The sequence below is a fragment of the Typopeltis vanoorti genome, chromosome 1, assembly GCF_054136105.1.
Source record: "Typopeltis vanoorti isolate ZY-2024b chromosome 1, IOZ_Tvanoo_1.0, whole genome shotgun sequence".
NCBI classification, from domain to species: domain Eukaryota; kingdom Metazoa; phylum Arthropoda; class Arachnida; order Uropygi; family Thelyphonidae; genus Typopeltis; species Typopeltis vanoorti.
Genome location: NC_143549.1, coordinates 132,981,350 through 133,002,249, shown reverse-complemented (window position 1 = coordinate 133,002,249; position 20,900 = coordinate 132,981,350). Strand labels below are relative to the sequence as shown.

General features: G+C 36.2%; 1 protein-coding gene across 3 annotated transcripts in view; it reads right to left on the bottom strand.

Moving 5' to 3' along the window:
• FucTB (alpha-(1,3)-fucosyltransferase 10) overlaps positions 1-20,900 on the bottom strand; it is a 167,922-nt gene that overhangs the window by 22,700 nt on the left and 124,322 nt on the right. For all 3 annotated transcript variants that reach the window (XM_090393841.1, XM_090393824.1, XM_090393832.1), the window contains exon 6: positions 11,159-11,336. In XM_090393841.1, coding sequence (XP_090249967.1) covers positions 11,159-11,336 — 178 coding nt within the window. The remainder of the gene's footprint in view (positions 1-11,158; positions 11,337-20,900) is intronic.

The window sequence follows — 20,900 nt, the reverse complement described above, 5'->3', positions numbered from 1 at the left end:
CCAGAATCTGCAGCTGCACTCAGAAATCAGCAGAGAATATAAATAAATATGGATGCAGGAAACTTCCCAAAATTTAGAAATATTAATCCTCAGCAATCCCAATTTACAACCTGGGCTGCCTACAAATGCCAATAAGGGGTGTTCCATTTAGATAGGTCTTTAGGATGAGATCCACATGTTTCATTTATTAGTGCTGACTTTGTGTGTGTGTGTTACCATAAGTGTTCATTTGTACTCCCTGAAAGTGTCTCAGACTGAGATGAAATATCAGAAGAATTAAAATAGTTTTTGATCCCTTCTTAGTGCTGTAATACTCCATTAAACCTCCAACACAATGTCCTCCCATCACTTAAGTCTTCACACATGAAACTTTACTCACTTGCCTCTTCACATTCTGAAATTTCAATTCTTAGAGTTTGCATCTTTGGAAGAATTGGTACCATTATCTCAAAGGGAACAAAAAAACTCTGTGTGTCATAAGACTGACAATTAAATAATCCTGTGATATAGAAGCAATTCTACATTATCAGAAAATGAAATGTTGTAGTAGATCTACTATAAAATTATGGCAGCCATGATGAAGCCAAAAGTAATCCTGTAATGGAGATATTAACTGACTACTAGCAATCTTATTAATATCCACTTATATAATTCTGTGATAACATATGTGTGTAGCACCAGCAAAATAAAATTAAAATATCAAAGTAAAAAAAACAGAGGAGGAAAAAAAAAAGTCTTCCAATATTTCATCTCAGTCACTATGATTTTGTGATGTCATGAGACTTGTAACATACACACGAAGGCAATACAAAACTAAGTGAAACACGTGGATGAAAGCTTAGAGTCATAACTAGGCAGGTCGCCCTCTGTGGGTACCTGCTGGCAGCCCAGGATGTAAACTGGGATCTCGAAATATTAGGATTTCCCATTTTTGGGAAGTTTTATGCAATCATATTTATTTCGATTAGGTTGATTTTTGAGAGCAGCTGAAGATTTCAAAATTGATCTATCTCTTCTAAATCTACTGCAGTGGAGCATGGTGGTCTTTTTTCCAATTGATTCTATGAACTATATCTAAAGCATGGTCTGCAAGGCCTGACTGACCATAGTCATGACTGCAGATATATCTTTTATGTTCTTCCAAGCAGATGCTGGCCGATTTTCCTGTCTGAGTAGGTCAACCTGCAGGAACAGGGCGGCACTTTATGTACTTCAGGCACAGAGAGAGGAGAGAGATGATCTTTTGTAGAACGTATGAAGGTAGCAAGCTTTCGGCAGGGATTGAAAGCTATATAGAGATTGTATTTCTTTAAGATTCTGGCAATTTTTTCTGAAGTGCCTCGGACATACAGAATGATGATGGTATTACTAAAATCTTTCTGAAGATCAAGAATTGGGGGAAGGACTGGTTATTTTTTTGATACTGTGGGAACTGTAACCATTAGATAAGGTGTGGTGTATATGATTAAGGACTCACTGGAACAAAGATTATAGGCTCTAGTGGTTAGTGTTTTAATTATATCATATTGCTGAGGGGGAGGGGTGAGAAAGTTTGTGAATGTATCTGCCTGTGCTTTCTGTAGACTGAAAAGGACAGATTACCATTGGGTACATGTGTTACCAAGGTGTCTACAAAGGCGAAACTATTATTAGTTTCTTTTTCCATGGTAAACTGTATTCTAGGGTGAAGACTTAAGGTGAGAGAGGAAAAAAATCTAATGTGTCTGGGAATTAGGCCAAATGGAGAATATATAGAGATAGAGGGGTTTGAGAGAAGCTGAGTCACGTTTAAAAAAAAAAAATTCCATAAAAATTGGCTAGGGAGGGGGTAAGAGGGGGAGAACCCATACCTTCTATCTGTTTATAAATTTTGTGCTTCCAAGAAAAATGTCCAAAATGGACAGCAAGTACTCTGCAAGTTGGCCTACTATGGACATACAGGAAGATCAGTTAACATCCACTTGGAAGAACACACAAAAAAATACATCTACAGTCATGACTATTCAATTGAGCCTTGTGAACCATGCTTTAGATACAGTTAATAAAATCAATTGGAAAAGACCACTATGCTCCACCACAGTAAATTTAGAAGAGGAAGACTATTTTTGCAGCTGCTCTCAAAAATCAACCTAATCTAAATAAATATGGTTGCATAAAACTTCCCAAAATATGAGAAACACCAATACTTTGAGAACCCAGTTTACATCTCAGGCAGTCAACAGATGCCCACAGAGGATGTCCCACTTAATTAGCACTCTAGTCTCGTCCACCTGTTTCATTTAGTTTTGTGTTCCCTTCGTGTGTATGTTACAAGTCTCATATTGTAATCCCTGACGATGTCTCAGTGACTGAGATGAAATACTGAAAGAATTAAATAACATTTTTAATCCTTTCTTAGTGCTGTTTCACTCCAACATAAATTCATCACTCCTAACTTGAATAACTCCAGGGCAGGAAACTCAGTGGTGGCTCCATTGAGTGACAGCCAAAAACCCACCACTGACCAGAACCACTCTACTCCCCGAGAAGCAAACAAGTCCAAAGGATGTACATTATTAAATGTCATAATGGAAGCTAGACCCAGAAAAGATATTGAAACTTTTTTTTTAGGGGGGGGGGGGGACATTTGTTTGTTTTAGTCTATTACTAGGTGGTAAACCATAACAGATTGGGATATTCTTGTGCATTTAGCTCACCCATTTTGGGATTCTGGCAGTGGGTTTAAAAAAGTTGACTCAGTCAGTAGTATGGTTTGCAGTAAGCATGATCAAAACGATGTTTGTGTTTTGATCATGCTTACTGTAGTCTACTCCTTGGTGGATTAATGGGTTAGGGAGGATGGCAGCATCTGTAAAGAAGTTTGCAGCTCTTTCATGTAGGAAAGTTTTGATATCAGGGATATTGGCTTCTTGGTGAAGCTGTATGTTTTTTATAAACCAAGGTGCATTGAACGTTATTCATAAACATTTGTTTTGGATTATCTGTAGTTTGCTAACATTTGAATCTAGTGACTCCATGCAGATGAACACACTAGGACTGGCCTGATTAGCATCTTGTATATGAGAAGTTAAAATTCTGTGCTTAGCTGGCTACAATGATTTAGTAATGGGTACAGCTGCCTAATGGGTACCTGTACTTTTGAGCAAAGATGATTGATAAGAGTCATGAAGCCCTTTATTTTAGTTGTATCCCTAAGTACAAGGTTTCAAAAGAGTGTATACAACTTTGAATGACAATAGAAGGTATATAGCAATAGATGAACAATTTTTATTACTGTGCAAATGTAGCGTACCATTTGAAGTTTCAACACAGACAGTTAAATTTTGATAAGACTTCCTCCAGTAATTCTGCAAATGTCCCATCTATAATCAATTTCCTGCCACACGTGGCAGAGCATATCTGCTGTAACTTCAGCAATGGCAGCAGTAATTCTGGAACACAGCTCATCCAAATTGGCTAGTAGTGGTGGTACAAACACTCAATTTTTTGCAAAACCCACAAGAAAAAATATAATGGTAGGGGGAACATGGTGGCTATGCTACAGGTGCCCCCTCTACCAATACACTGTCGAGGTAAGACCTCACATCTGGCAGGTAATAAGGAGGGCTCTGTCTTGCTGGAAATCTAAGCATCCGTCATGGTCATTATCGTCTAATTGTGGTAGTAGGTATCCAAGTAGCATGTCCAGATACACACCACCAGTGATGGTAGACTGATAAAAAGAAGAGTGCATACACTTTCTTCTTGCTTATGGCACAAAAAATAAAAGTTAGCCTTTAGGGGTGTCGCAAACATGTTCTACGATGGGGTGTGGATTTTTGCTTCCCAAATTCTGCAGTTGTGAGTGTTTACTTGCCCACTTATGTGAAAAGTGCACTCATCACTGAAAAAGAACAAAAAAATTCCTTATTTTGTTCTCTCCAACTGATCATTCAATACAGAAATCCTGGTGAATCTTCTTATCGTCTTTCTTATAATGTTGTACGAGGTTAAATTTGCAGCCTTAAATGTAATACTGTTGTAAAACAAGCCACTGTCGTGACGTTCTATTTTCATGTTGTGTTCTAATCTACCATCTTGTTTCAAGTCACTCTTATTAATAAAACAACTAATTGTAAATTGATCACCGATCCAAAAGTAGGGAAATTTATAATTATACTGCGCCACCCTATTATTAGATTAGTCTATATAAAACAGTAGGATCAATTCTTAATTAAGTTAGCAGTCTTCTCATTTAGGCCGAATTATTTACTATTCTACTTGGGGCACCCGCAAGATTCGAATTTTTTATGAACGGTGCAATAAAAGGGAATTCAGGCAAACACAATATTTAGATTAACAAAATAAAACATTTAATATATGATATATAACAAATACAAGAATTCTACCTTTAAATGAAACAATACAAATAACTTAATACATCTTGCTAAGTCACTCATTCCAATTCAATGTTCTAAACTTTAACATACAATTCACAGCTTCAAATTTACAAGCTTTCTTAACTCAAGTTAATAAAACAAAACTTCTCATTTGATCAGTCTGCACATATCTATCAGTTGTACTTAATGTTTAAATTCACAGCAGGCACTAATCAAGGTAGACAATATTCCAAGCAATCTTATTTCGGACCTTGAACTTCGAAGATACGTTATAGTTAATGTTAGAATAAACAAACATGTATGACTACTCTTACCAGATACAATCTTCACTACATCAATTTATTGTGAGCACACTTATGAATTAACTTATTTAAGCTAGCAGAACACATTAAATAAAATTCTCCAACGCTTTAACTGAACTACTGTTAATCGCGCTTCACTACTCTAAACAACAGCAATAAGGTACTGATATCTTTCCTTGTTTACTTTTCTCCAACTAGTTAAATTCATTATAATTCTTCTCAGGGCAACATAGAATTAAGACGTAATCCTAGACTAACTGGAACTAATCAGAATTTCCCATTGAATGTCCAGTTCTTTATTTATCCGATTACGACATCAATTTTCCTCTACAACAACAGCTGATTTCACTTGCAGCTGAGTATATGATTCACTACGTTTTTGCTCACTTCTAAACACTTTTCTCATGAATTTCTGCCCTAAAGAATTTATAATTTTCTTTCACTTCTTTTCTTGTATCCTACTTTCCTTCAGGCTCCGCAAAACTCTCTCCTTTTCTTTCATTAAAATTCTTATTGACTTTCTTTCCCTTTTCGTTCCCAGGTCACGCCTTCTTCGATTCGTGCTTGTTTATTTCATGCGTCTCCATGACAACCCATGAACGCAAACATTTCGCCAATGTAATACAACGCTCTACTACTACATAAGTGATTACATAACGTTAAATTTTTACAAATAAGAATAAACAGAATATTTGAGCTACTTAATCAGCTTTTTCATTACGTATACAATTATTTATAATAACACTTTTTGTTACATCATATATATATTTTAGTTATCATAAATTCTAGACATATTATTATTTAATAAATTAATAGTAGGTTAAGTTTAGAATAAATATTTAAATAGTAATCCTTAATTAAGGAACAATAAATAATTTTTATACAAATCATGATTAATATATAATAAGCAATGTTAAATGTGAATGAAAAAAAATAAATTACACAACATAGTTTCATTCACAATTTAACACCACACAGTGACGTGTGGAATTCCAATTTCATGAGATGGCCATCTGGTAGACTTTCCAAGGCTTCTCTAAAAACTTTCCCGAACTTCTTCCACAACAGCATTGGCAGCACGCGGCCTTCCTGTTAACTTTGGATGATGCACAGAACAGCCTGTTTCCACAAAATTCTTGTGCCATGTGTACATTGTGTGTCTACTAGGAAGTTCTTTGCTGTATTACATGCAGAAATTCCTCTGAACTTGTGTTGCAGACTTCGTTTCCTCAAACCAAAACACACTCTGCACCATCGAAAGTTATTTTCAAATAGTGTTACATATCACGCCATCTAGTGTTGTCATAATTACATGACAAAAATTTGTTGTGTTTCACAAAATTATGATAATCACTAAGCTTTTGTACATCTCCCAAGTTATTCTCTGTTCTCCTGCAAAGTTGTATTATAACCTTTTGAAATGCCCTGTATTTAGTTACTGGTTGCTATGAAATGGGAGTGCCAAACATGGCAACTTTGCCCTCCAGGGAACACTGAATAATACTGCAGTGCTCTTGTCTGCATTATCAGTTTGCCTTTTTTTTTTTTTTTTTTGAACCACTGTTCTAGTTCCAAGACTGCATTTTACAGTTTTTTGATTATTAATCTAACCAAAATTAGGTTGCTGGGATGGACCATTAGTGCAGTATCATCTCCAACAGTGATCGCAGATGATACTGCAATACACATTTGCTAATACAGTGATCAATAGGACTACTGTGGTGGAAACTATGCATGAGATGTCAGCCACATAGATGGCAAAGAGCAGAGGTGATAGCAGGGAGCCCTGGTCTACTCTGCTTTTGTGTTCAGGCAATCTAATTCCCTTCATTTGTGATTGCTGAGGTACAATTTGGTAAGTCTGACCAATCCTAATGAGAAGTGGCTGCTATGTCATGGTTGATGGTTTCCTCTTCTCAGATTTCCACACCAATGAAGTACAGGAAGATGGTTTAATGTTAAATCTGAATAATATAATCACGTAAATACAAAAAAGATATTTAATTAACCAAATATTTCGGTCTGGAAATAGCAGACCATCTTTAGTGGCACTACAAGAACAGTTTTAAAAAATATATACAAGGTGGAATACTAACAATAGATCATTTAAAAATAGAACAAGCCGTGTGATGTTATATCACCAAGTATTAAAGGGAATATTTTTAAGCAGAGACATGATTGAAATAAAGATATTAATAATATTAAATAACATAAAATTAATATGAATTAATGAGTTATCCTGATTAGATAACCAGATTTTTGATATAGATATAGTCATTCCGATTCAGGTTGGGATGAAGGAGTAAGGCCTCTACGCTTTCTTTGAATAAATGTTCAAATTTATAACGGGATCTATGTAAGAGGCGAGTTTTTGACCAAAGGATGTTGTGGTTAGTTTCAATCCCATGCTGAGCCAATCCAGATTTTTCAGGTTTGTTGTGATGAATGGAGGATTGATGTTCTTGGATTCTTTTTTCAAGAGAACGTCCAGTTTGTCCAAAATAGGAGAGATCACAGTTGCAGGGAATTTGATAAACTCCAGGAAGAGACATAGTTGAGCATTTGTCTTTAGGAGAAGGAAAATGGGAAGATAATTTGTTAATAGGTGAATACTCATATTTCTTCAGAATTCTTGCGATAGGTTCTGAAATCCTGGAGATGTAAGGAATTGGAACTCGACGTATTGAATCTTTGTTGTTTTGTGATGGATTATAAGAATCGAGAAGATGTTGAGTACTCTTTTCGGAAAAGCCATTGAGTTTCGTGTGTTGTTGGATGGTAGAAAGTTCTTTCTGTAGAAAATTAGAAGTAGAACAATTACTTTGGCTCTTCTGATTAGACATTTTATGATTCCTGTTTTTTGATAAGGATGATGAGCTGATTCTTTAAGAATATAACGACCTGTGAACGTTGGTTTCCTGTAAACTGTAGTTGTAAGAGTATTTGAAGGTGACTGGATGAGGAGAACGTCTAAAAAAAGATAACTGGTTGTTTTCTTCCATTTCCATAGTAAACTTTATACGATGATGTAAGGAATTAATACTGTTTAAAAAAGAAGGTAAGGAGTCTTTGTTGTGCGGCCATACAGTAAAGATACACCAGTATCTTTATACTGGTGTATCTGGTATGTATAAAGATACATACCGGAACACCAGTTTATCGTTAATCCGTAACCAACTTAAAGCTGCTAAACGTGATCTTGCTATTCACAGTCTTCATATTTCTGATCTTCGCACCTACATTTTCACAAACTTGGATCCACATCTTTCACACATAGTTCTAAATGTGGCTAAACGTCTACTCAACGAGCATATAATAAACTAAGTCAACATCTAAACCAAAAATATGAAGCTCTTTCATCTAAACAATCCAAGCCCTTCATAACGTCAGATAATTGGATTGTCAATATATCCGGACGTCCTTTGACTGAAAACGAAACCCTCATCCTGTCAAAAGGACATGATTTTTCTATTGTTCCAAATAAGATACCATATCTAGATTTCCTAGTTAACATTGAAAGGAATCTCAATCATCTAACTAGTGATAAAGCTAATGCTCTTCGCCTCGAAGTTGCTTCTTCTCTACTTAAGGCCAAATTTCCTCCTTCCAACATATCTCCTTCTGAAATGAAATCTTTACAGTCCTTGAGAAAAAATAATCACCTCATTATCACCAAAGCTGACAAGGGAAAAGCAACAGTAGTTATGGACTCAGCAAATTACAGAAGAAAACTTTCTCTTTTGCTCCGAGATCGCTCCACATATCAAGAAATTGATTATAATCCAACCAATAGACAACTAAAGAAATTAAATTCTCTCTTAGATGAAGTCATCAGTTTAGATAAAGACACAATTGAAAGACTTAAAACTCATTTTGCAAGACCTCCTAGATTTTATGGCCTTCCAAAAATCCATAAGATTGACTATCCTCTTCATCCAATAGTAGATTGTATTGATTCTCCTACTTACCGTATAGCCAAACATCTAGCTAAATTATTGAAATCTTACATTGGCAACTCTAATTCTTTTTTAAAAAAACTCCTCAGATTTCTTAGAAAAATTAAAAAATGTCTCATTACAACCTACAGATCTTATGGTTAGCTTTGATATAGAATCTTTATATACCAATGTACTTCTCAAGGAAACTTTAAAATTACTTGCTGACATCTTTCCTCAAGACATTATAAAACTATTTGATTTCGTAATACATTCTGGATATTTTGTATGTCAAAATAAATTTTACAGCCAAGTAGAAGGAACGGCCATGGGAAGTCCTCTTTCTCCTGCTTTAGCCAACTTTTATTTAGAACATTTAGAAAAAGTCCTCTTCTCATCTATTTTCCCTCAACCATCTTTTTGGGTAAGATATATAGATGATATCTTTACTATTTGGCCTCACAGCAAAAACTCTTTACCTTCTTTTTTAAACAGTATTAATTCCTTGCATCATCGTATAAAGTTTACTATGGAAATAGAAGAAAACAACCAGTTATCTTTTTTAGACGTTCTCCTCATCCGGTCACCTTCAAATATTCTTACAACTACAGTATAGTATACAGGAAACCAACGTTCACAGGTCATTATATTCTTAAAGAATCAGCCCATCATCCATGTCAAAAAACAGGAATTATAAAATGCCTCATCAGAAGAGCCAAAACTAATTGTTCTACTTTTGATTATCTACAGAAAGAACTTTCTACTATCCAACAACACATGAAACTCAATGGCTTTTTTGAAAAAAGTACTCAACATCTTCTCAATTCTTATAATTCTCCACAAAACAACAAAGTTTCAATACGTCGAGTGCCTATTCCTTATATCTCCGGTATTTCAGAACCTATCGCAAGAATTTTAAAGAAATATGTTGTTAAATCATATTTCTTTAAAATTAGATAGTTAAATGAGAAGACAATTAACAAATTGTCTTCTCATTTTCCTTCTCCTAAAGAAACGCTCAACGTTTATCAAATTCCTTGCAACTGTGATCTCTCCTATTTTGGACAGACTGGATGTTCTCTTGAAAAAAAAAAAAAAAGAATCCAAGAACATCAATCATCCATTCTTCACAACAAACCTGAAAAGTCTGGATTGGCTCAACATGGGACTGAAACTGACCACAGCATCTTTTGGTCCAGGACTCGCCTCTTACATAGATCCCGTTATAGGTTCGAATGTTTGTTCAAGGAAAGCGTGGAGGCCTTGCTCCATCGTCCCAACCTGAATCGTAATGACTGTATATCTATATCAAAAATCTGGGAAAGTCTAATCAAGATTACTCATTAATGTTTTTTTTTTTTTTTTTTCAATCATGTCTCTACTTCAAAATATTCCGTTTTATACTTAATACTTAGTGATATAACATCATGCGGCATGTTCTATTTTTAACGATCTATTGTTAGTATTCTAGCTTGTATTTTTTTAAAACTGTTCTTGTAATACCACTGAGGATGTCTGCTATTTCCAGACCGAAATATTTGGTTAATTAAATATCTTTCTTGTGTTTACATGCATATATCATTCGAAAAAAATCATCTTTCATCAGGACAATGCACCTGCCCACAAAGGTGTTTTTGGCAATGGGAAAATTAAAGAATCTGCACTATGAATTGTTGGAACATCCACCCTATTCCACAGATTTGGCTCCTTCTGACTTCTATCTCTTCCCAAAACTAAAACTCTTCCTTGCTGGTTAGTGTTTTTCTTCGAATCAAGAGGTGATTGCAGCTGTAGAGGGGTATTTTGCAGATCTTACTGAAAACCACTACAGGGACGGGATAATGGCACCGGAATAAATGTATTAGTCTTAAGGGAGATTATGTTGAAAAAGAAAAATAATTTAGAAATTATAAATTCGTTTTTTCATTGTTAGACTGAGAATTTTTCAGACCATCCTCGCAGAGACCAAACATGAAACGTTTTCAAGCCATCTTTAAACTTTCAATCAATGGGGCAGTGATCTCACATTGGGCAATGACATTCATCTCTCATCTAAAAACAATTATAAAGATACATGCCCAAGGTAGGATTTGAACATGCAGCCTTTTTGGTTGGAGAGTAGATATATTACCCACCCAGCCAACCAGGCAGGCATTTGAAGGAAACCTTCCATGTTATATGGTCAATAGCTTTTTGACCTATTCCAATGTTTTGATAATTGAAGTCCATGTTCCTCAGGAAATTATGAACTGAAAAATATCAGTTACATTGGGCTGATTAAAACAATGAACCTGAAAAGTTTTAACTGATATTTAGTTTATTCTTTAAATAAAGCATTATTATTAGATATAAGATCTTCATGCAAGACGAAAGTAGACTATGAAAGAAAATTATTTGCCTCATTTCTGAAACCCATTCAGTGATAGAATGGTTAGGAGGAGTGACGACTGATTTGTGAGGGATGAGTTACATTCAAATAACCATTTAATTCATTTCCTAGAGAAAACAATGAATCCTAACAAAATTACTACTGTTAGCTCACCTTTACAGTAGGAGATCCATAATAGATTGGAACAGATCCAACAATCAAAGGTCTCCACAGTTTTTCTGTAATATAATCTTCACAAACTGCATTTTCAAATGCAAGAGAAAACTTGTACTGGGCTAGAATGTGCCAAAATTCCTCATGGTCCATTCCACTTACTGGATCTGAAAGCCGACTGCATCATATAAAGTATATTAATTTTCCATATCCAAACCATTATTTAAAACACTTAGAACATGCAAATAAAAATAAAAGATCTTTTATTTATCTACTAAATGGTTATCATACTTTCCTAATATGTGCAGTATTTTAACATGTTACAATTTGCTGATAAAATGCCCATATTGTGGTTATCATGGATAATTATCTATCTTCATTCTATCAACTGTTTGCAAAAATGATACTATTTCACAATTTTTGATCTGTCTTATTCAAGCTATGGAAAAAAACTTAATTTTTCTTGGACACATCTCTAAGGCAATCCTACTTAAATGTCTCTGTAGAAAATAAGTTTTATTAAACAATGACCAGGTTTGTTCAATGTAGTCTATACCTGCTAAACTTTCAACTTTCAGTACCCAGAAATAAAATTAAAAGAATTTAATAAAAACATGAATTATATTTAATTAGAATAATAAAATAATAATAATCCTTTATTACTTATATATTTCTCAAGAATATGCAGGTCTTAAAAATTCCTAACTTTTGAAAATCAACAGGAAGTCAGTCTCCAACTCTAACCCATTGCCAAAGTTGAGTAAAGACGGATAAGAGGAAATGCTCCCCTAACAAGTATTTAACGTATGCACATGAGTATGTGCACTTCAATTTTGCTAAGTTGCATGATAATTTTTTTTTTTCCCCTGTGAGAAAAACATGCATTTCTATGTCAAAGATGCTTGCAAATTTTGCAGGCCTGGTCAACTAAGTGGTTAGTATACCTGCTCCCCAGCCAAAAGGTTGTAGTTTGAATCCTGCCATGGGTATGGGTGTTTGTGATTGTCATTAGGTGGGAGATGCATTTCATTGCCTGTTGTGAGAGCACTGTCTCACTTATTGGAGACCTGAAGTGGCTTGAAATTTTCATATTTGGTCTCTAGAGCAGGGTTTCCAGACTGTAAAAAAATAAATAAATAAAAGAAACAAATATCGTTTGCCCACCGATGGTACAAATGTAATATAGGTTTGCAAATAACCTTTCATAGGTGGGAACAACATAAAAAAGGCCTAGAAAAAGTTACACCAGTCAGAACTTAGAAGTGCACCTATAAAGTCTTTCTTCTGCAGAACTGGTATCATTGAAGAATGAAGTAACCTCTTGGTAATTACCAAGAGGTCATGCAAGCCTCTTCAGATGGCATCTAACTGAATGCATATATTATGAATTCAATTACAGAAAGTCCTCATTTCACATTTTCTCTATTTATGAAGATTTAGATTAATGAACATTTCAAAATCATCAGCAAAAAATCAAAAACAAACAACAAAATAAAAGAGGAGGAAAAAAAAGAATAAATGCAACATTCACGACTGTCTTTTATTTCATATTCTATGGCACTGTGGGTAGAGATTACAAAACAGTTTATGTTTTGGTCTACTGTGAACTGCTAGAACAGTGAAGGTTTTAGTAATATATTAACAATATTTAAACAATAAATTAAAAAATATATTTAAACATATTTAAAACAATAAATTAAAAATGTTATCAAAATACATCTGATTCAAATCTTCCTCAGCTAAAATAAAAAAAAAAAACAGAAAATCACTTACCATTGAGGAAAAATGAAAGTGATTTGATGCATTGAATCAGGTGAGCATCATTCTGATGTGTGTGTCAAGCATTAAAATTAATGCCTACTGTAGTTTCATCAATAATTACTATTATTACTATTATTACGGACAACTCCAGGGAGTCATTAGACTCATCAAGGGAGGCCCCAAATCATATTCATCACAACTATTCGACATTCATACAGTATCTATCATACCTCGCCTTAAACTCATTCACTGTCACAGCATCCACCACAGACTCAGGGAGCGCATTCCACTCATTCACTACTCTAAAAGTAAAGAACCCAGCTCTAACACCTTTATTAACCACACTTTTGCCCAGTTTCCATGGATGTCCCCTAGTCCTCCCACAACCAGCCCTGTTCTCAAAAATATCTTCTGAATTAATTTTATAGAAACCCTTCAGTAATTTGAATGTCTCAATCATATCTCCCCTCCTCCACCTATCAACCAATTTTTGCAACCCACAAATCCTCAACCTGTTCTCATAAGGTTCATTCCACAGACCTGCTATCATCTTGGTCACTCGCCTCTGGATCCTCTCCACCTCCTCCCCATCAAGAAGAAACCTAGGTGACCAAATCTGAGCACAGTAGTCGAGATGGGGTCTTATCAAGGCTCGATACAGAGGAACAATAACCTGCTTGTCAACGTATTCTTCAGCAACCAAGTGATTTGATGAGCTGATTTGGCCACTTTTGCAATGTGTCCCCTAAATTTCAATTCCTTATCCACCAACACTCCTAAATCTTGTGCCTCATCAATTTCCTGGAGCATGGTTCCACCAATGCAGTAAACTGCCGCCAATCTTTTCACCCCAAAATGCATAACCTTACATTTTGCTACATTAAATTGACATCCATTCTCCTTAGCTCAGACCTCCAATCTATCCAACTCATCCTGCAAAATTTTGAGGTCATCTGCATTCACTATTGCCCTACCCAACTTCGCATCATCCGCAAACAAATGAACTGTTCCTCTCAGATCCTTTCCTATATCATTTATGAACAAATTAAACAGCAGTGGTCCAAGAATAGATCCTTGTGGCACACCACTAGTCACAGGCCGTCTTGTGGACTCTACTCCTGAGTAAACCACTCTCTGATATCTCTCCGTCAACCACCCTCCTATCCATCTCACCAACCCTATGTCCATTCCCATATGCTGCAATTTACTGATTAGAATTCCATGTGGTATCCTGTCAAAGGCCTTAGCAAGGTCCAGTAGAATCACTGTAAACCCATTACCCTTATCCAGTTCAGCCGTCACTGTGTTATAATACGTGAGCAAGTTACTGAGGCATGACCTACCCTTCACAAAACCATGCTGTCCCCGATACAGTATCCCATTTTCTTCTATCCAATCTTGTATTTTCCTCTTGACTATTTTCTCTAAGACCTTGATAATGATTCCTGTTATGCTGATTGGCCGGTAATTTTCAACAGCAGCCTTGGAACCACCTTTATGCAGCAGAACTATTTTCCCCTCTTTCCACCCCCTTGGGACTGACCCAGACCCGAGGCTCAAATTAAACAAAATGGTCAAGGGCACTGACAATTCTTTTGCCGCTTCACATACAACACGAGCTGGTATACCATCCAATCCCACAGATGTATTGACATTGAGGTTCTGTAATAGACTAGTTACCTCTACTTCATTCATCACAATTCCAGTATAAGTTGTTGGTTCTTCCATTCCTGCAAAGTCACCACCTGGATGATATACTCTTGCAAAGTGCTCGCTCAGTAATTCCACAATATCGACTGATTCGGTTACCTCTCTACCCTCAGCATTTTTTAAGATCATTCTACCATGAGCATTTTTCCTTTTACTCGCAACATATTGATAAAACTGTTTGGGATTCTCTTTAGCCTGCGTGGCCAATTTCCTTTCGTAATCTGCTTTTGCTTTTCTTACCACCCTTGTTACCATCCTGGCCTGAGCTTTATACTGTTCCTGCGCCTGATGGTCACCCTTCTCCTTAAATTCCCTCCACAATTGTTTCTTTTTTTGCAGCTCAAGCTTAATAGTGTTATTCATCCATTTAACCCCTACTTGATTTATTATTCAGACTCTTGGTATACAGTCAACCATTGCCTCCTGCAAACAGTTCTTAACCACCTCCCATGCACTATCAACATCCAGCCCTTGCAGTTTTACATGCCATGGCATTGAGCCAAGCACACACCTAAGCTTGTCATACTTACCAGCCCGGTAATTCCACATGTACCCTGTCTTAATTGTAAATTCGACTCCTTTAGCCACCTCCCAAGTCATGACCTTATGGTCACTCTCACCGATTGGTGGCAACATGGTCATGTTCGTTACAGCCACATTCTCAGTTGCAATTACTAGGTCCAGCACTCTCTGCCCCCTGGTATTTTCCAATACATGTTGCCGTAGATAGTTGTCCCTTAATAACCGCATAAAATCCAATTCCTTCCTCCCATGTGCCCTCTCCTCTTTCCAGTCAATGTTACCATAATTGAAATCACCCATAATAATTACCCACCTTCCACTCATTTCTTCTATTTGCTTATGCATACTATCCCCACCATCCATTCCATCACCCGGTCTATAGCAGCACCCAATTGTATATTTTGTTCTGCTAGATTCTATCTCACACCAAACAGCCTCAAATGTGCTTTTTTCCCCATCCTGCAGTTCAACTTCTATACTCCTTGGCTGAAGCTCATCAGCTATCATCAATAACACTTCTCCCCCCCTTTTTCTTCACCCTGTCACTTCTGAACACGCTATACCCGTCGCATTCAATCCCACTAGCTTTATCATCTTCTGTCAGCCATGTTTCACTAATACCAACAACCTGTGGCCTGGAAGTGCTAACCATGGCCAAAAACTCTTCCTTCTTGTTCCTAATACTCCTGGCATTAGTGTACATGAATCGCAGAAGCCCATTTGTCCCATCCCTACTTTGATGCCTTATACTAACTATCCCATTCTGATTTGTTGTCCGTCGTACTCGCTCGGGCATAATATACTCATTCATACACTTAACTGCCCCCCTAAAGTCTGCATATCTACTCCCCCCTCTTAATAAATCTAGTTTCCCTGAGTCTGTACATCCACTTCCACATCATTCATCAACACTCTTTCAAGTCTCCGTACACCAACTCCATTCAAATGTAACCCATCCATCTTATATAAGTCCTTTTGCCCATCGAACTCATTCCACAAATTCCACACCACTCTCCATGCATAACCCACGCATAAAGTCATTGGCAATTATGGCCCTCCTTCTAAACACTTCGCTGTCATACCGCGGTAAGATACTCACCATCCTAATTCTCTCACTCTTCTCTTTTGCTACCTCAAACAACTCCCTCACATCCTCTATCATTTCCATTTTGTCCTCTTTCAAATCATTCATTCCTGCCACGATTATCATCTCTTTCACCCTCTGTTTTTGCAGTCGAATAGATTCGCTGACGTCCTTTATGTTCGCACCCGGCTGGTACGACTTCGTTCAACTCTCAATTATTACGCCTCTTAATAGCGAATCCCCATACAGCACTCGCTCCTTCATTTTATTGACGTTTACGAACATTCTATTATTTGCCGTCACAGACTTCCGCTGGTTATTTGTCGGTACGTTCAACACACATTTTTCCATACTCCAGTTGTCTTTTAGCTCTGTGTATCACACCATTCAAACGGGCAATTTCGCTACTCGCATTTATCTCACCATTTTCATTATTGATCAAATCATCCATTCTTTCTGTGTTTCTACCTTCATTTACACTTTCAGTGACGCTCTCACACCTATCTGGCACTACCACGCAATTCTCTAGCACACTGCCATTTTCTACATTCTGACTATCGTTAACGATATCACTCTCGACACACGAAACATGCTTGAAGTCCTCATTCTCTTTACACTTTCTACACATATTAACTCCACTATCACTTTCTAACCAGACTCCCACCGCTCTTCGCAAGGCATACATCTCACAGACAGCACACTGCATAAATTCATTTACATCAAAACTCTTAAACAAACATGGCGACCTGGCCGCCATTTTTTTCTTTATCGGTGCCATGTGTATGCTATCTTTTCTTAAAAATAATAATTAAAATAACAGAAAACATGCAAAAATTGCACAGACACACCAAGAAACAAAAAGCAAACAATACTACTTAAAATTCTAGTAAAATATCTAATGTTAACACAAAATACTACTAATCTTTTCAGGAGCTCTCGACAAGCCGACGATCTAATCAGTGCGACACCAAACAGCATTATAATAACCAATTGTGTCAAGAAGTAAAGAAGCAAAAATGTCAAGAAGTAAAGTAAGGAAAAATTGGAAACATTGTTAGTGATGCAGATTGATGATATAAATCAAAACAATATTCCTATAACTCAAACAGTAATCACTGACAAGGTATGCTTTAGCACAGATACAAACTGCCTGTGAATCTCTTTGTGATGATGATCCTAATTGGGAACGCAGCTCCTTCATCTAAAGAGCATTATCAAATGCTCTAAAACCATATTATAACATGTGGAGGAGAGGAGGAAAAAAGCCCAACAGGCATCCTTAACCAGTTCTTAACCAAGAAGGACAAAGAGCCTGTTGATCCAGATGACCTTCAACCAGACTCATTAAGGCTTCTCCATTATACTGTATATTTACTTTAATTTATAACTTATTGTTTTATGTTATTTATTAATATTATTTCTGTAAAATAATTAAAACCATAATTCTATAATAAAATGGCAAAAGTATTCCCTTGTAGAAGTCAGTTTTCATACTAAAGGAACCAATCTCATTTAAATAAACATTATAATTTTACCTCAATTTATGAATGATTCATTTTATGAACAGTGGGCTGGGAACCCAACTCCATAAAATGAGGCCTTCATGTATATGCTTAGATGCATCTAACTGGATCTACATGACACATCTAATGTACATATGTAAGAAACCACAAACTATGGCTTTTTTGCTTCAAGGGAATTTGGCTGAGTTCACCAAAAGAGATCTTAATCAACTGAGATAACTTGCTAAGAAGACAACTATGGAAGATGCCAATGAATATGCCATCCCTAATAATACAGGAGTACCCTACTAACTGTTTTTCCCTCTTGGACATCAATGGCATGTAATATTAGCGATGTATAGTATAACTATGGAATGGGAATGCAGTGCAGAGCAAGCAAGTCCTATCTATAGTTGCATAAATCAAGCCAGCAATTAAACTGAAAACTGTTTTTCATCATCAAATTCCTGATATGTACCCTCAGTGGACGTCCAGGATATTATGATAGTAATGCATGTAAAAGTTACACCATTACTAACTTCTGATCAACAATTTTCCTCCAAATTAATATGTTATCTGTGAAGATTATTCCAATATTATTAGATCTTATCTTATATTTCTGTCTTTTAAGGCACTCCGAACTGTATCAATCCATCTATATCTTGGTCTTCATCTGGGTCTTTTTCCTGCCAACCTGGAAGAGAACACTTGTTTTGCTAACCTTTCCTCAGCCATTCTGTTTAAGTGACATACCACCTGAGATTAGCTCTGCTAAAGCATTCCTGGATCATGACATCTGTTCATGTCCCTAATCTTTCTCAGGACTCTCATATTTGCATTCTCTAGTCTTTGGCCAAGTATTTTATTTCTAACCCAGCTCTCAGATCCCTAAGTTAAAATTGGTTTGAACACAATCTTGTATAGCTAATTTAGTGTTTTGACTAATTTCTGTCTTATTTCATATAAATTTATTCAATTGACTTCCTACCATTCTGACTTTGTTGATTCTGTTGTCTATTTCCATATTTAATTTACCATCTTCAATAAAAAGTTGTGCGCAAGTATCTGAAATGTTTTACTTTTGTTCTATAAGTTCTCCATTCATAATGCAGTTGATATTTTCAATATTTCTGCCTATTTTCATTGTCACACCAAATCTATTTCAACAGTTATTCAATTTACTCAGGGAATCTTGCAGACTTGTAATGAATTTATTCAAAAGTATATCAATCTGCATAAATAAAATAGCTAAGATTAACATCACCAATTTTGATATCAGATTTAATACTACTTTCCTTCATAATGTGATATATAGATAATGAATAACAGTCGAGATAACGTGTACCCTTGTCAAACACTTGATTTTACCTCAAATCATCTTTCTATACCTCCTTGAGGTCTAAATGCTGACTTACAGCTTAAATAGAGACTAGGTATTGCTCAATATAATGTCCCATTTACACCATATAACTTTGGTGGCACCTTGTCATATGTCTTTTCCAGATCTATGAAACTCAAATACAAATCCTTGTTATATTCTCACGATTTCTTTACTATTTGTCTTAAAGTGAAAATTTGATCCTGACAACCTCTATTTGGCCTGAATCCAGCTTGCTCTTCACCAAGCTTTCCTTAAACAATTTTTCTTAGACATTTATCATGTATACTAGCATAAATCTTATCAGGAACACTCAGTAGGGAAATACCTCTAATTCTCACATTCAGATTTAATGCCCTTTTTATAGACAGGTACTATGAGAGCTCTGCTGCAATCATCCGGAATTCGAACCTCTGACCAGATCTTCTGAATTATGCAATGCAGCCACTGTAAAACTTTTATACTGCCATATTTGAGCATTTCTGGATGAATTTCATTTACTCCAACTGCCTTTCTACATTTCAGGTTTTTGATTTTTTCTGTCTCAAGTATTTATACGTACTCTTCTTTGCATTCCTCTTGAAAATTTAATACAGTTCTGTCAACACTTGGTTTGTTTAATAATCTTTCGAAATGTTTACCCCTGACATCGAGAATATCTATCTTCAGTTTTTAAGTCGCCTTTATCATATCTCTTTCCTCCATTTCTAAGATTTTCAATAGCCTCCAGAATATTTTGCCACCTTCTTCATATTTGCACCAAAGTTTTCCCATGACTTTTGTTTAGCTACTTTTATATACTGCTTTGCTTTCTTACATTTTTCTCTGTAGTGTATTGTATAAGCTGATTTCCTGTAGGTACTTTCAATATGCTTTCTTCTTTGCCTTAACTGCCTCTAACTTCTTGAGTCCACCATGGAGTTCTGATTTTTCTATCCTTACAGGTTTTAAATCTGGAATGAATGGTTCAATTTGTTATTGGGCATTTTATTCGAGATTTAACTAGGATCTAAAAACTCTATAAAAAGGAAATGCTTGTACATAAGGTGTAAGTGAAAACTTTAATGTATTAATATTTTATTAACGAATTTTGTAAGTGATAAATTGTAAACTGTCTTATAAATAACATACCAGAGTCTAAAAGGTCTTATTGAAGGTTACTTTAGAAGGAGACCATTTAAGCCAAATCCACTTAGCCTAATCGGCTTTTGAACATAACCCCGGGGAATCGCAATGCGAAGTCCGAGATACGTGTACGGCACCAATGTGATGGGGAGCATATCGGGGAGAAGAGTAGGGGAGTGTGCAAAAAAGAGTTAGGTGTCGTGAGCAACCAGTGACATAGTTAGGAGAGCAGACAAGGGGATATATAAGGATTTGCCAGCGAATATAGGACTGAGAGAGCGAATATATGCTCTCTCTGTTCTTCATGGTGTCTCTCTCTCCCTCAAAAGTGGGTTCCCATGGAAGCAGTTCGTGGCGATGACTAGAAGGATGGTCAACGACGGCTACAAAGTCAGGTAACATTCCGTTTCAAGCATAGCAGAGGCAAAGCCATGCAGCAAACGGAGACCGCAGCCTTATGTCAAGTCGTACGTGCCTATCTGTCAAAGCGGTGTTGTTAAAGTTATAGGAATAGCGGTGATTCGTGATCGTAATCACTGGTGGTAAGAAGTTGGAGGAAATTACAGATAGCAGACCTAGGAATCTAATCGAAGGGAATCAGCAAAGATTGATGTTATGTCCACGTGGTCGGTAACGTAGAAACTTTTATTGTCTTTTGTA